Source organism: Hydra vulgaris, chromosome 02, assembly GCF_038396675.1.
Source record: "Hydra vulgaris chromosome 02, alternate assembly HydraT2T_AEP".
Lineage (NCBI taxonomy): Eukaryota > Metazoa > Cnidaria > Hydrozoa > Anthoathecata > Hydridae > Hydra > Hydra vulgaris.
Window position 1 is genome coordinate 32641959 of NC_088921.1, and position 14456 is coordinate 32656414.

The following is a 14456-nucleotide window of genomic DNA, read 5'->3' on the forward strand; positions in this document are numbered from 1 at the left end:
TAAAACATTTGCTAATATAGAAACATATTATATTAGCAAACCCTTTAAATCATTCGCTTATATATAAAAACATTCGATAAGAAAAAATTTAAGTTATGAAGTTAATTATTTTAGTATGTATTCGGACATACATGGAAACATACATAAACTTGAATGTTCTCAAAACATCTAAAATGCCGTGGCCAAGTTCAACTTTAAGTTAGATTCACAAACCCTACTACAATATTTTTCTAGTAAAGGTAAGGATCCAGTTCGACGACGCACCGCTGCCTACGAAACAAGGCAAAACATTCAAACCATGAGACTCGCCGAGCCTTAAACCGGGTATCGGATCCGGGTATTTACCCACAGACTCGCCGAGTCCGAGTCCGGGAACCCGGAACCGAAAAACCCTGGACGTTACAATACAATTGTTTAAGTTTTACTTTTTGCGTCAGAATAAATTTTGGGTCTAGATTTAATAATTTTTTTGTGCCTAACTGTGATTGATTTCGTTGATAAGTTTTGATATTACATTTCATTTTTCAGATCTCACGGGCGGATCCAGCATTTTTAGTGTTTTAGATAGCTAACTTCCAGACATGGAGCAAACTCCAAACATTTAAACGACATACAAGTTTTTCACAAAGTATCCTTATTTGAGATAAGTATAAACATAATGTTTATACTTATTAATGTATATACCCTAAAATTTGCAATGCCTCCGCCCCAAACGGGACAGCAGCAAGTTGATAAATTATCTTTTTTAATACTATTAACTAATTTAAAATTCATCTTTACATTTTGAATTTCATAGAATAATCTCTTAAAGTTCAAAAATTATGACTACAAAAAACTTTAACCTTCTCAAATTGAGGGGGGCTCAAACTTTGGTCATAAAAAGAAATTTCATTCAATAATCTAAAAGATTGTTGTATGCAGGGCCGTAGGAACAATATCTATATTAGGGAGGGGGAGGAGGAGGGGAGCAGTGCTACCTTTTTTTTTTAGTCATTTTTTGAGTCAACTTCTTCAAAATCATTTATTTGAAAAATTATTGAGTGGGCAAATGCCCCTGCTGCCCACCTGGTTGCTACGGGCCTGGTATGAAATTAAAAATGTATCGATGAATATTAATTTATTAATAATATTTTATCAATTTGTTGCTAATTTAACATAAGTATAAACATATAAATGTTTGGAGTTTGATCCAAGTCTGAAAGTTGGATTCGACCTTGGATCTCAAAAAAATAGACGTAAAATTGCTGAAATAAAACTGTTACAAAATAAATTATAATACTGTTAAAAAAGCAATTATTTTAAAGTTTTAATAAATTCCTTAATAAAAGACCGCAAGCTGTTAGACGCAATTTTATTACCAAATAATTGTCATTTTGTTGCTAAATTTGTAATGTTATCTTTTTAGAGTGCACTTGAATACCATACGTAACCTTATTTGCTAAAACATTTTTCACGCATTTATTAGTATAGTAGTGAAAATTTAATGTTTGTACTTTAGATTTAAATAAAGAAAAATTACCTTCCCTCGAACTAATATAAAATCAGCCAAAGTTCGACTTTTTTCAAAAAAACGAATATAGACATGCCAATATTTAAAGTGTCGCAATAAACTTTAAAACTTTATAAAAACTATTTTTTTTTTAGATTTTCTTGTCAGTGGCGGATCCAGCATTTTATAATCTTTAAGATAGCTAACTTCCAGACATGGAGCTAACTCCAAACATTTATATGTTTATACTTATGTCAAATAATGAGAGTTTGCAAAAAATTGCGATGATTGGAGGCTAGGAACAAAAAAGCCCCAACATTTTTGCAACACCTGCCCCAAACGTGAGAGCAACAAGTTGATGAAATATTTCTTGTACTATTCTCAACTAGACTTATATTCATCAATAATTTTTAAGTTTCATAGCATTACCTTTCAGCGTTCAAAAATTATGACCATATAAAAATTACAACCCCCTCAAATTGAGGGGGGTTTAAACTTTATGTGATCATATTTTTTGAACGCTTAGAGATAATACTATGAAACTTAAAAATTATCGATGAATATAAGTCTAGTTGAGAATAGCACAAAAAAAATTTCATCAACTTGTTGCTCTCACGTTGCAAAAATTTGGGGGCTTTTTTGTTCCCAGCCTCCAATCATCGCATTTTTTTGCAAACCCTCATTATTTGACATAAGTATAAACATATAAATGTTTGGAATTAGCTCCATGTCTGGAAGTTAGCTATCACAAAGATCAAAAAATGCTGGATCCGCCACTGCTTGTTGCTAACTTATAAAATTTTTTTATCTTGCTGCTTTCAATTGCTGATATAGAAAAAATATTCAACTGCGATTGCCCTCCCATTCTATTACTTTTACCGTCTATAATTAAATTAAACTCGATAAAAATCTTTTTATATAAGCAAGTGTTTTATTTTTGCAGCCATTAGAGAGATCAGTATTCGATACTAAAAATTTGCTTAATGAAAATCTCAAATTGAATTTATTTATGACTTCGGTGATGCGAGTTTACTTTCTATCTTTTTTCGAGGCGTTACTTTCCTAAAGCATTCGGCGTTTAAAAACATTTGTAGCCGAAATAAACAATAAAATGAAGTAAAAATTAATTGTTTAAATTCTATCGGAAACAAAGGTTCTATTGAATAAATTTATATTCAAGCATCAAATTGTTAAATCCTGCTTATAAAAAATCTTGTTCTTGATTTTTGTATCTTTATCAATAGTATTAATAATCGTTATTATTCACAATTCTGACCGGATAAAAAAGTACATACTTAAAAAATTAATTATAGTTATAACTTTACATAATTATGAAAGTTGTTTTTTACAACCAATTTTGTTAGCATTCAAATTACTTGTTTGTTTTAAGAGTTTTAAATCAGAAATTATGCCGATGGCTTGTTAAGGTGAATGTTTCTTCTGCTAAGAAATCAACAAAAAGAATTACTTTAAACAACCAATATATGGAATTATATTTATCAGTTTTATGGCTTTCTTACATCAGCTTAAACTTCTATTATGGAAAAACTATACATTAAAAAAAAGAACTCCAGTAAGTAAATTTTATATTGCATCAATAACAACAAAAAGATTGCAAACACATTTTTTTTTTAATCTTAAACATACATTTTTTTTAATTTTAAAAAGTGAAAGATTAATCTTAATGAATATTTATGTTGTATGTTTAGTATTAAAACTGGTCATAATTTAACTTATAAATTAACTTATTGTTAAGTATATATAGTATTTAAAAATAAAAATTAAGTATTTATTGTTAAGAATTATATATACTTATGTATTTAATTTAATTTATTTTTTTAATAAAATAACAGATGGATTCTATGCCATCATGTGCTGACTCTGGTTAAGCTGCAGTTAAATGATCTAAAATAATTTTATTTTTTTAATAAAATAACAGATGGATTCTATGCCATCATGTGCTGACTCTGGTTAAGCTGCAGTTAAACAACCTAAAGTAATTTTATTTTTTCACTTGTTGTGCTCTCGTCAGTGTAGACTTTTTAAACATAAGGAATATCTATTGGAATAGTAAAAGAAAAAAGGTTGCTGCTCCGTGCCAAACCCTGAAGCCAATAAATATTTCTTTTGTCTAAAAAGTCTCCACTGACAAGAGCGCAACAAGTAAAAAAAAAAAAAAAAAATTTTAGGCCACTTAACTATAGCTTTACCCTAATTCTTTCTTTGAAAACTTTTTTTTTCAATTTTACTTTGGGATATGTATTAACTTTTAAAATGTAATGATGACATTACAAATCACATATCGCAAATGAGTCATTTGTGTTGTGATTTGTAATGTCATCAGCAAATCAAAACATCTTATATGTAAGTTATTTTTATTTGATAACTAAAAATTCTCATATAATTTATGAAAAGTTTTGACTTCATTCAGAGCCCTGAGGAACTCCTCTTTGTAACAGATTTTCTTTTAATTCTATTTTGTGGTCTTTATATCTTTGTTTCCTATAAGTATTTTAAAAACTATGCTAATATTTTTGCACTGCAGTCTATATTGTTGTAGTTCAATGAGTAGTAACTGTTAAGGCTCTAGATTAAATACTTCAATAAGTCAATAAGTGGCACTCCTCGGTACTTGCTGCTATCCATTGATTCTAACCAAAATTCATTGTACTCGCCAGAGCCAACTGTCATGTTGAGTTTTATTGTTATTGATTAGACTTTTTTGTTGTTTTTGTTACTTAGAAATGATTCCTAATTTATACAATTTGATAAATTTTGTTTTTGAAAAATTTGAATAAAAGTATTTTATCAAAAACTTCACTTTTCAAAATTATTTTGAGAGCATAGTTTTGACTAATGAAGTTTTTGAATAAAATAATTTAGATGATTGAAAAAGAAAATTTATTAAATTATATAATGTAGGAGTTATTTTCGAATAAACAATTTACAAAAAAGCCCTCAAATATATTTTACACTTTTATATAAAAACATGCTCTACAAAAGGTTTAAACAAATGAATTTTATCCAGTACATAGGGAATGAGGTTTAAGGACATAACTCTTTTGACTTGTACAAATGCTATTTCTACCGGTAGTTTCATGTGACTTTCCATAATTATATAATATACCATAGACATAATGGTAACATTTTTTATTTTACTGTATAAAAAGTAATTATTATTAAAAAAATTTTAATTTAAAAAATATCAATATACAGGTTATTTTGAATTTAAATCACAATTATCATCATCTTTGTTATTGTCATTATCATCATCATCATTATCTTTGTCATCTTCATCATCATCATCATCATCATCATCATCATCATCATCATCATCATCATCATCATCATCATCATCATCATCATCATCATCATCATCTTTTTCATCTTCATTATCATCATCATCATCTTTGTCATCTTCATCATCTTTGTCATTGTCATCATTATTACTGTCATTATTATAATCATCATCATTATAATCATCATCATTATCATTATTATCATCATCATCATCATCATCATCATCATCATCATCATCATCATCATCATCATCATCATCATCATCATCATCATCATCATAATCATCATTTTTGTCATCTTCATCATCTTTGTTGTTGTCATCATTTTTATTGTTGTCATTATTATCATCATTATTATTATAAGCTTTACTTTATAATTATTATAAGCTTTACTCTAATCATAATCACTTTTTTTCATCAGTTCTCAAGAGAGAAAACTTTCTTGACAACAAAATGTTTTTTTTCTTTTAACTCATCTCTTGAATATAGCAAGTGCTTAACTAAATCTTGTTTTTTTTCCTGGAGAATGGCATCTATGGTTCTAATTTTAAAAACTTAAACTCTATTATCCAACCAGTCTTCTCTCTATTATTAGCTAGGTATTTGTATCTTTAATTAACAATCTTATAATATCTCAATTGCATCCGATGTCTCATTGACAATTTTGATTCTCTTGTTCTGCAACTGACTTGTTTACTGTTATAAATAAAAGGTCCTGAATTTTCATTACTAATACTCTTAACAAAATAATATTTTTTTAGTAATATTTTTTAAATATTTTTTGATGCCCCCTACGAAAAAATGTTTATCTTAAGATGCCTAAAAGATATGATTTTGAAATTTTTCCCTAATGTTTTATTTGTAGCAAATGCCATAATACAAAAAAATGCAAGGGTTTCTTTTTTAAAACAGATTTATTTGCATTTAAAGTTTTATAATATTAAACCCAAACCTAAAGTATCGAAATTAAAAAAAAACAACCATGGAATAAGTAAATAATTGTAAGAAAATTTATGAATTAACATTTTTTAACAGTTTCATTAAATACTAGTTCTCTGGTTTAAAGCTTGACCAGCTTTCTTTAATGCTTTGGTGATCAATTTAATTGATTTTGTCTTGTCTTCCTGTGACAGTTGTTGAAATATTAATCATTAAAAATAAGTTTGTTGATGGAACCCAGCGCACATCATCTCTAGAAGGCCAACAATATGATCTTAAAGCGTAAAATGGATGCATGAATCTAACTTGAAAGTCTTTGTTTTCAATATCAATATTCTCAACTAGTCTGATCCATGAATTGTTATCATATATTGAACATACAAACGCTCCAATGCTTATATTAAACAAGCATTCTTTAATAATCTCATCAATTTGAAAGTTGAAAACAAATGAATACTCTAATTGTTCAGAAAAAACTTTAGCTCCAGTTTTTGTGTTACTTATGGTAATGAAATATGAGTGCCTGGTAACGTTTTTTCAGTTGCATATCTTTGCTTTATTTTACTTTGGATTATCTTGTTTGACTCCTTAGATATATAATCAAAACTAATTCCTATGATTTTATTTTGGCAAAAATAAAACATTGCAGATGCTGTAAGTAATGATTTATTGTTGTTTGATGAAGGCTAGCATTTGATGTTAGTCTTTTTACAGTACCTTCAATACCATCACAGGGTGATTTACAGTGACTTGTTGCAAAGAAAGATTGTGTACATTTTATAGCAAAACCTTGTTTATGGTGGGATATATATATATGAAGTGTTTAAGGTTTTTGTACTAGCCAACACACCCATCTGAAAAGTAATGATTGGTTTCTATTTGATAAGAAATATTGTTTTTAATATATTTAAGTGTTAACTTCATCACATGATATACCATATCTACATCATGCAGCAAATCATCTGAGATAAAACATAATGAATCACATTTAAGGACATTATTGACTTTAAAATAAACTACTGTTGGATGTAATGTTGCTTGAATTTTGTTCCAGTGAAAAGTTTGTACTTCGTCTTGTAAACAAACTCATAATTTTCTAAGAAATCACAAAGGACAATGACCTCAGTACTACTAAACTTATTTTTAAATTTCCTTAAAAAAGCAGCTTGACTTTTTGCAATGTAAGAATGAACAGTAAGTTTTTGTAACTTATTTATTAGAGTGTTAATGAAGTTACTTGTGATTTCTGTAAGACTAACAAGCTCAGATCGGTCTATTGTCTTTCATTGTTTGTAATTTATACAATAATCATCTTCATCAATATCTTCTTGATAATGTCTTTATATAGAATCTTCTGGACACAAAGGGCAATGATGTATCATGCAATTCTTACTACAAACAAGCATATTGATAGGTTCATGATAATCTTTTGATAATTCAACTGCACTAATCATTTAACTTCACATTTTGATGGTATGTGCACACACATACTGTATGCGTACCAGATGCTTTTACTGTAAAGCACCATTTTAGACGATGTGAGTAAAAGTTAGAAAAACAAGTCTTTATATCAGGATAACCGGTTTTAAACTTAGCATACAGTTCTTTTAGATTTGAGAGAATCAAACACTTTTACATATGAGATCGTCGAGCTATACTCACAAAATCTTTTTTACCAGACATTTGCCTGCTATTTTCATTATTACATCAAAATTCAATAATTTTATCAACAGTCTCTTGAGATGTTTCCTTTCATTTTTTTTTCTAGGGAAAGATAAAATACCATTTTTCTGCAGCAGTTTGTGTGATATCTGCACCATATTGTTACCAGTGTTACAACCAGTGCTAGTGATTGAATTTTTTTATTTCATTTGGAAATTAACATCTTTAATTATATTTTTCCTATTAGTATATCCATCTCATTTTTTTACGTTTAACTTCCTAAGATATTTTTTTGAAGAAATTTTCTTAGCTTAACTGCTCAGGATTTATATTTAAAGTCCTTGCAATACCTAACTTGACTGATTTTTTTTGACTGTATTAATTTCTTTTTACCGAGAGCAACTCTTGAGTTACTATTCACAGCATGCGTTTTGAAAGGACTTATATTCATAGCTGTCAAAGAAGAATTGAGATTTTCTTTTAACAATTCATTTATAGTAACTTCATTATCTTTTTCTTCGTAAATCTGGCTGCATGTCGGTTCTCCTGGTCCATCATCCTTAAATGACATCAATTTAATTTTACATGATGGAGATATTTTTTCTCCAGGAATAACATTAAAACCAATGTTTTTCAATTTCCCAGCAAGTTGTAAACTAATTTGTTTACATCCTCCTAAAAACATAAGTGATAATTATTGCTTTAGTGAGTATTTTGCAAAAAAAAAATCAAGTATATATAACTACAATAAAAACTTAATAAAAGTTTCATGGTTAATTAATAATACCTTTTCTTCTTTTTCCATTGTGTAAATTAAATATATCACAGAAAAGTATGTGGATTGTGGAGTAACGTTTTAAGTAAACATATTCATGGTGTAAGCAAACTGTTGTATTTTCATCAATTTTAATGCCATAGCGACTAACTATTAAGTCTTTTTCTACATTATTAAGGCTTGAAACTTTCTTGATATTATTATGACAAATTTCTTTATTTATTATTTCAATTAAACATCTTCCTTTATCATTCATATTTTTTATATTATTTTTTAGTTCTTTAAATAAAAAATCCTTTATTAAATGATTTAAATTAAAGATTGTATAAAGTAAAAATCTTTAATGTGAAATGCAAACAAGTTCATATACTAGAACTGTACCTGAGATTCTAAAACCTTTAAAAAAAATGCAAAGAATAAATGTCAATAATTTTTTTTCATTATAAAATAACAATTTTTTCTTAGTTTTTTTTATAAAACTTCCAATGCAAATATATCAGATTCAAAAAAAAAATCCTCAGTTTTTTTTCTTATAAGGAGTTTGTTGTATATTGAAAAATAGGAAAAAATTTCAAAATCATATCTTTTAGGCATCTCAAGATATACTTCTTTTTGTACGGAACATCAAAAAACTTTTAAAAAGAGTTACACCATTTTAAAATTGAATTTTCATATTGCAGCTTTGATTTTTTCGTGTTTTAGAAATCTTTTTTGAGTTTCTCACCCTAAAAAAATAGTTAGGTACAAAATTTTAACACTATTGAGCAAGTATTTTATAAGTTAAAGTTAATTGTGTTATGCAGTTAGCTTTAAAAAAAAATTCCGCTGAAAAAAACAGTAAATAAAGAGATTGGGACTTAGTATCCATATCTCTGAGACCGTAAGGAGTTAGACACTAAATTTTGGAGTAAAATTTTCTTTCATTTATTTAAGCTTGTATACCAAAAATCATCTAAATCTGAGGTGGCATGGTGCCAGGCATAAATTGAATTGAGCTGGAATGACCCTTAAATCTTATTCAATATTTTCTTATAAATTAAATACTCATAACTCTTTTGAAGAGATGTACAAAATATATACAAAATTAAAAACAGAAGAGTTTGAAAGTTTATAAAAACTGATTTGAACTTTTTATGGTTATTTTAAAACAAAACAAAAAACTCTAATATTTTATTTTAAAGCATATCTTTATTATTATTATTATCAATTAATTAATTTCTAATTTAAAACATTTAAATTTTAAGATAAATAATTCCTTAAACTTTTCCCCTAAACAAAAATCAATATTAATATTTCATACAATGCGCAAATAGCTTAAGCATAATTTTTTATTGGTTGATTTTTAAATTACAGCGCAAGTTATTCAGACCTTTAATAATAATTTATTTTATTTTATTTATAATCCTTAAATTACCTTGTTTAAAAAACACCAGGTAATTTGAAATGTTGTTTAAAAAGACAATAATTAAAAATACATAAGTTTTGACTGTTATTGTTTTTGCATTAATAAATTTATTGTTTTGTTTTTTCATTAATTTTTGCAATTTGATAAATTGACCATTTCATTAAAATAGTGTTGATGGTTTTAATTGACTAAGAATTTGATGACCAGAAATGTTTACAGATATCACAATTCCGGATCACTTAATTTGAGCCTTATATATACAAGTATATACTTAATATATATATTTGTGTTTACAAATATAAAAAAAGGGAGCGAATAACCGCAAGCTTCTCCTTCCCAGGAAATATTTGCGGTTTTTCGTCCCCTGGGTCCACGCATAAGTTTTTTATTTAAAACATCTTGGCCACGGCTGTTTACAAGTTTTATATATTAAGTGTTTCAGTACTTTGCAATAGAAAAAAAAAGTTTCAAAAGCAAAGAAAGCAAAACTAACAAAATAGAAAAATTAAAATAAATTTAAATAGAAAAAAATAATAAAAAATTAATAATTTAAATAATTTTCGTACTGTTTTTATTTTCGTTTTTTTAGGGTGGTTGTTATTAAATTTAGTATTTCAAAAGATTTTTTTTTGCAAAACATATACTTGTTACATTAACATTTATTATTTGTAACTGGACTGGAAAACCATTTACTTTAGTGGAACACATACAGCCATAGGAGCCTCAGGGAAGAAGTAGATATATTGTATTAGAATAAAATATTATATTAGAATATTATATTAGAATAAAATATTATATTAGAGTAAGAGTTAGCAAAAGGTGTTGTCTAGTATAAAAAAACAAAATTAAAGCAAAGATTTATTATTAATAGTTGTTTATGTATATTTCATCAATAACATAGTAGACCAAAAGGGAGGGGGCTGGAAGAACTTAGTGTGCTTAGCCGAATGCTAAAAAGCAACAGGTATCCAAAATTACAATGCACTAAGAAATAGAAAGGTAATATGAAACATATATTGGCATTATTAGAGCTTAAAAACTATGTATATATGTGTGCGCTTTTTTTAGAAAATACTCTGAGAAAAATCTGAATGTGAAGAGATGTGTATCATTCAAAAACATTTAACAAAAAGATATTTTTTATATATAAAAAATAAAAAATAAATGGTTACAAAGCAAATATATGAGCAGCAGTATTTAAAATAAAAACAATAAAAGATTGGGTTGAGTGTGATATGTTTTCTATGACTGCTTGAGGCTTAAAGTGGAACGAATTTAAATCCAAGCAAAATAAATCAGTTATTTACTGTTAAAAGTTATCTTAATGTTGTTGATATTTTTATGTTGATGGCAACACTTTTATTTAGTCTCCTACTCAGGCCTTCCCAGATTAGCTTTCACTACTGACCTTATTTATTATGAAAAAGTTTCATAAAAATAAAGTTTCAATGAGAAACTTTATTTATTATGAAAAAATTTCATAAAAATATAGTTTCAATTAGAAACTTTATTTATTATGAAAATTTCTTAAAAATAAAGTTTCAATTAGAAACTTATGTAAAAATTTTTAATGGTTTAATATTCAATCATATTCACAATATTTAATATAAATTTTAATCATTAATTTCTTAGTTTATTCTGTGCATTGAGTTAATTGTCCCACTTATACTTTTCCTGATTCTTGTAACCATTCGCATTCACAGGCAACCTATACAGAGTAAAGGAGGTATATCTTTTTAAATTTAAATTTAGAAATAAAAAAGTAAAAAAAGTTAATTTAAATTAATTTTTATTTGTTTAAAGTTAAAATTAGAAAAAAAAAATTGTTTTATTTAAATTTTAGATTCATGGTATCCTAATGCTCTTCCTTCTGCTGGCATTGTTGCTTTGTTACAATCATTATGCAAAGGTGGCGACATAATAGGAAGTAATGGATACAAATACTATCCTAATGCCAGGTAGAATTTTTTTAAAGTTTTTTTTTTAAATTTTTCAATTCAATTTTTAATAAACTTCTAATTTTTATTTTTCATTAGGTTATAAATAAATTTATAAGTTTTCTGTTGTAGCATCAATCAGATACTTTCTGACATAGTTGATGTTTCAAAAACACCAGTTCTCAAAGCATTGATTGATTTTAAAGAACTGGAAGAGGATTTTACTCAACTCAATTTAGTAAATTTTAGTAACAAGATCGATGGTAAATCATTTTTATTTTATTTTATTAAACTTGCGTTGTTAGCAATTCAGAGTTTTAAAAGAAAATCAAGAGAAATTAAAAACTATCAGGATAATTAAGAATTTTACTAATTTCTTAATTTAATCTTTAAATAATTGGAGAGTCTAATGTCCATGGGGTGTCAAATTATCCTTGTGGTGTTTAATATCCATGGGTTTTCAAAAAAAGTATGATAATTTTGAAAAAATAAGAAAAATTGCCAAAATCAGAAAACATTTTTTCAAATATCTTGGTGGGCTTGAAATATGATTTCAAAATATATATTTAGTTTATAGAAAATCAGTTTATTCGTTAACTGTTCAATATACATGTTATTTTTGTTTAGATGTTCGATTCCAAAATATGTTTAGCAGTAAAGACTCTCTACAATCCTTTTTTTTAAAAAATTTGTCAATGCCAAGTAATATATTTGATGCCTTAATGGATACTAAATTAAACAGTTCAAAGGTGTTTCTTTTTATTCAATTTTTATTTTTCATTTTATAAACATCTATAACTTTTTTTTTTTGTTTTTTCAATAAGCTTTATATAATACCAGAGTATATTTTCCTCTTGAAATTGTCTGTTAAAAATGCTTTCAACAATTTTTTTAGCATGGCTGAAATTAATTCAATTTAGCAAGTAGTTTTGTAAATATATATATTTTTTATGTAGTATTAAAATAAAATTAAAACCTTGAAAACATGAAAATAGCAAACATTGTAAAATACTATTTTTTATTTGTTTTCAATTTTTAGATATTTAAATTTCTTAAAGACAATTCTATGTTAGTTCATCTTTTTGTCAACAATCATACAACAGTTAGTGACATTCAAAACGAATTTCAAAATCAAGATACTTTTGCTAAGATGGGCGAAATAAATAGTTTTTATGAATCAACTTTTTTATCTGATGAAATAAAATCATCTGTTTGTTCAACTGAATTTTTGGATTGGTTTAGCGATGAAAAAGTCAGACAAGATGTAAGGAACTCTCTTAAGTGTTTTGATATTAATGCCAAAAATATTTTACAATTCTTATATTTGTATAACATAGTTTAATGTAAGATTTTAAAATATGATTTTTTTTTAAGTATTAATGATTTTGAACCAGCCTACTATTTTTATAACACCACTATTTCTGTGTTTAATAGTTAAATAATAATATATTCTTCAAATAGAATTCATTACAAAAATTTTTATGCAACATGACCAAAGAACAAGTATTTGAATTATCAAAACAAATGAAGTTATCATTCAATTATAGCAAGCTTTTTGAAATGGTGAGTTATTTTTAATATTTCTATTATATATTTAATTTTTCTATTAATACATATTCATTATTTCTGTTAATATATATTTAGTATTTCTATTAATAAATATTTATTTTTTCTATTATTATGCATTTAATATTTCTATTAATATATATTTAATATTTCTATTAATATATATTTATTGTTTCTATTAATATATATTTAATATATCTATTAATACGGTAGTGGTTTAGTGGTAGAGTGCTCACCTCATAAGGGAGAAGTTCAGAGTTTGATCCCCTCTGCATCCCTGGTAGTGCCACGCTCAACTTGTTTCTCCTCGCAGCGGCCTTATTTTTCAAGGTTCGTGTTTCGGAGTTACAGAGTTGAGAGAGGGTTGTAACCACACAAAAAAGTAGCCTCCTTGACTGTAGTGGCCTTCTCAGTCTTGGTGAATAATTAAAAAAAAAAAATACATATTTATTACTTTTATTAATATATATTTGATATTTTTATTAAAATGTATTTAATATTTCTACTAATATATATTTATTATTTCTATTAATATATATATTTAATAATTCTGTTAATATATATTTAATATTTCTATTATTATATATTTATTTACGTAAGACTTTATGCTTTTGAGATTATAATACAAAAAAATAAATTTTTATCTGTTTTGTAATAGCTGAATATCAGTCGACTTTTACAGTCAGAATATACAGAGAAAGCTGAAAAAATTAGAACTGGTGTAAGAATATATATTATATGTTAATATTTTTATTTGTTTACATTTAAAAACTTAAATTATAAGTTATTAAAGTTAGTGGAAATTCTTCTACTTCTCATATATAATTTTTGTTATTATTATTAACATTTTCAAATTTATTTTAATTTTATTTAACTATCGTTTTATGTTTAATAGCTATTTAAAATGAGCAAACTTGAGGATGCTTTCAAAACACTCTCCAAGCTTGCAAAAGATATGAAATTAAACTTAACAAATATTGAGAGGAGAGTCAACAGTTCTCGCTCTCACAAAGCTAAACAAAATATGAATGATCTATGGGCAGTTCTGTCACCATTAATTTGTGGAACTCCTCCTGAGCTTAGTTCTGATGAACATCATAATCATAGAAGTCATGATTCATTTTCAGACTTGCTGAGTGGATCAGGTGAATCTACTCGTGCTTTGAAAGTAATGTTGTATATGATGACAAATGATCCAATGATACTTTATTCACCAAATGGTACCGATGCTGATAAAGTAATTTCCAAGGTATGATAAGATTATCAAGGGATAAATAAGCATTTTGTAATATATATGGGTATTTAAATGACAAAAAAACATGTTTTTGTTGTTGTTAGAATTGCCTGATCCAACCTCAGTTTATATTATTACTAAATCTCATTT

At 26.3% G+C, this 14456-nt stretch overlaps 1 protein-coding gene across 2 annotated transcripts in view; it reads left to right on the top strand.

The window, feature by feature from the left end:
* Positions 1-2405: 2405 nt before the first annotated feature.
* LOC100207220 (phospholipid-transporting ATPase ABCA1) overlaps positions 2406-14456 on the top strand; it is a 77453-nt gene continuing 65402 nt past the window's right edge. Inside the window, exons 1-11 of one of the 2 annotated variants that reach the window (XM_065790635.1) lie at positions 2615-2776; positions 2880-2916; positions 2993-3062; positions 11202-11295; positions 11413-11527; positions 11639-11769; positions 12134-12255; positions 12546-12770; positions 12968-13069; positions 13731-13793; positions 13968-14321. In XM_065790635.1, coding sequence (XP_065646707.1) covers positions 2997-3062; positions 11202-11295; positions 11413-11527; positions 11639-11769; positions 12134-12255; positions 12546-12770; positions 12968-13069; positions 13731-13793; positions 13968-14321 — 1272 coding nt within the window. In that variant the 5' untranslated portion in view covers positions 2615-2776; positions 2880-2916; positions 2993-2996. Of the gene's footprint in view, positions 2777-2879; positions 3063-11201; positions 11296-11412; positions 11528-11638; positions 11770-12133; positions 12256-12545; positions 12771-12967; positions 13070-13730; positions 13794-13967; positions 14322-14456 lie in introns of both variants that reach the window. The other variant, XM_065790634.1, reaches the window with a different exon arrangement.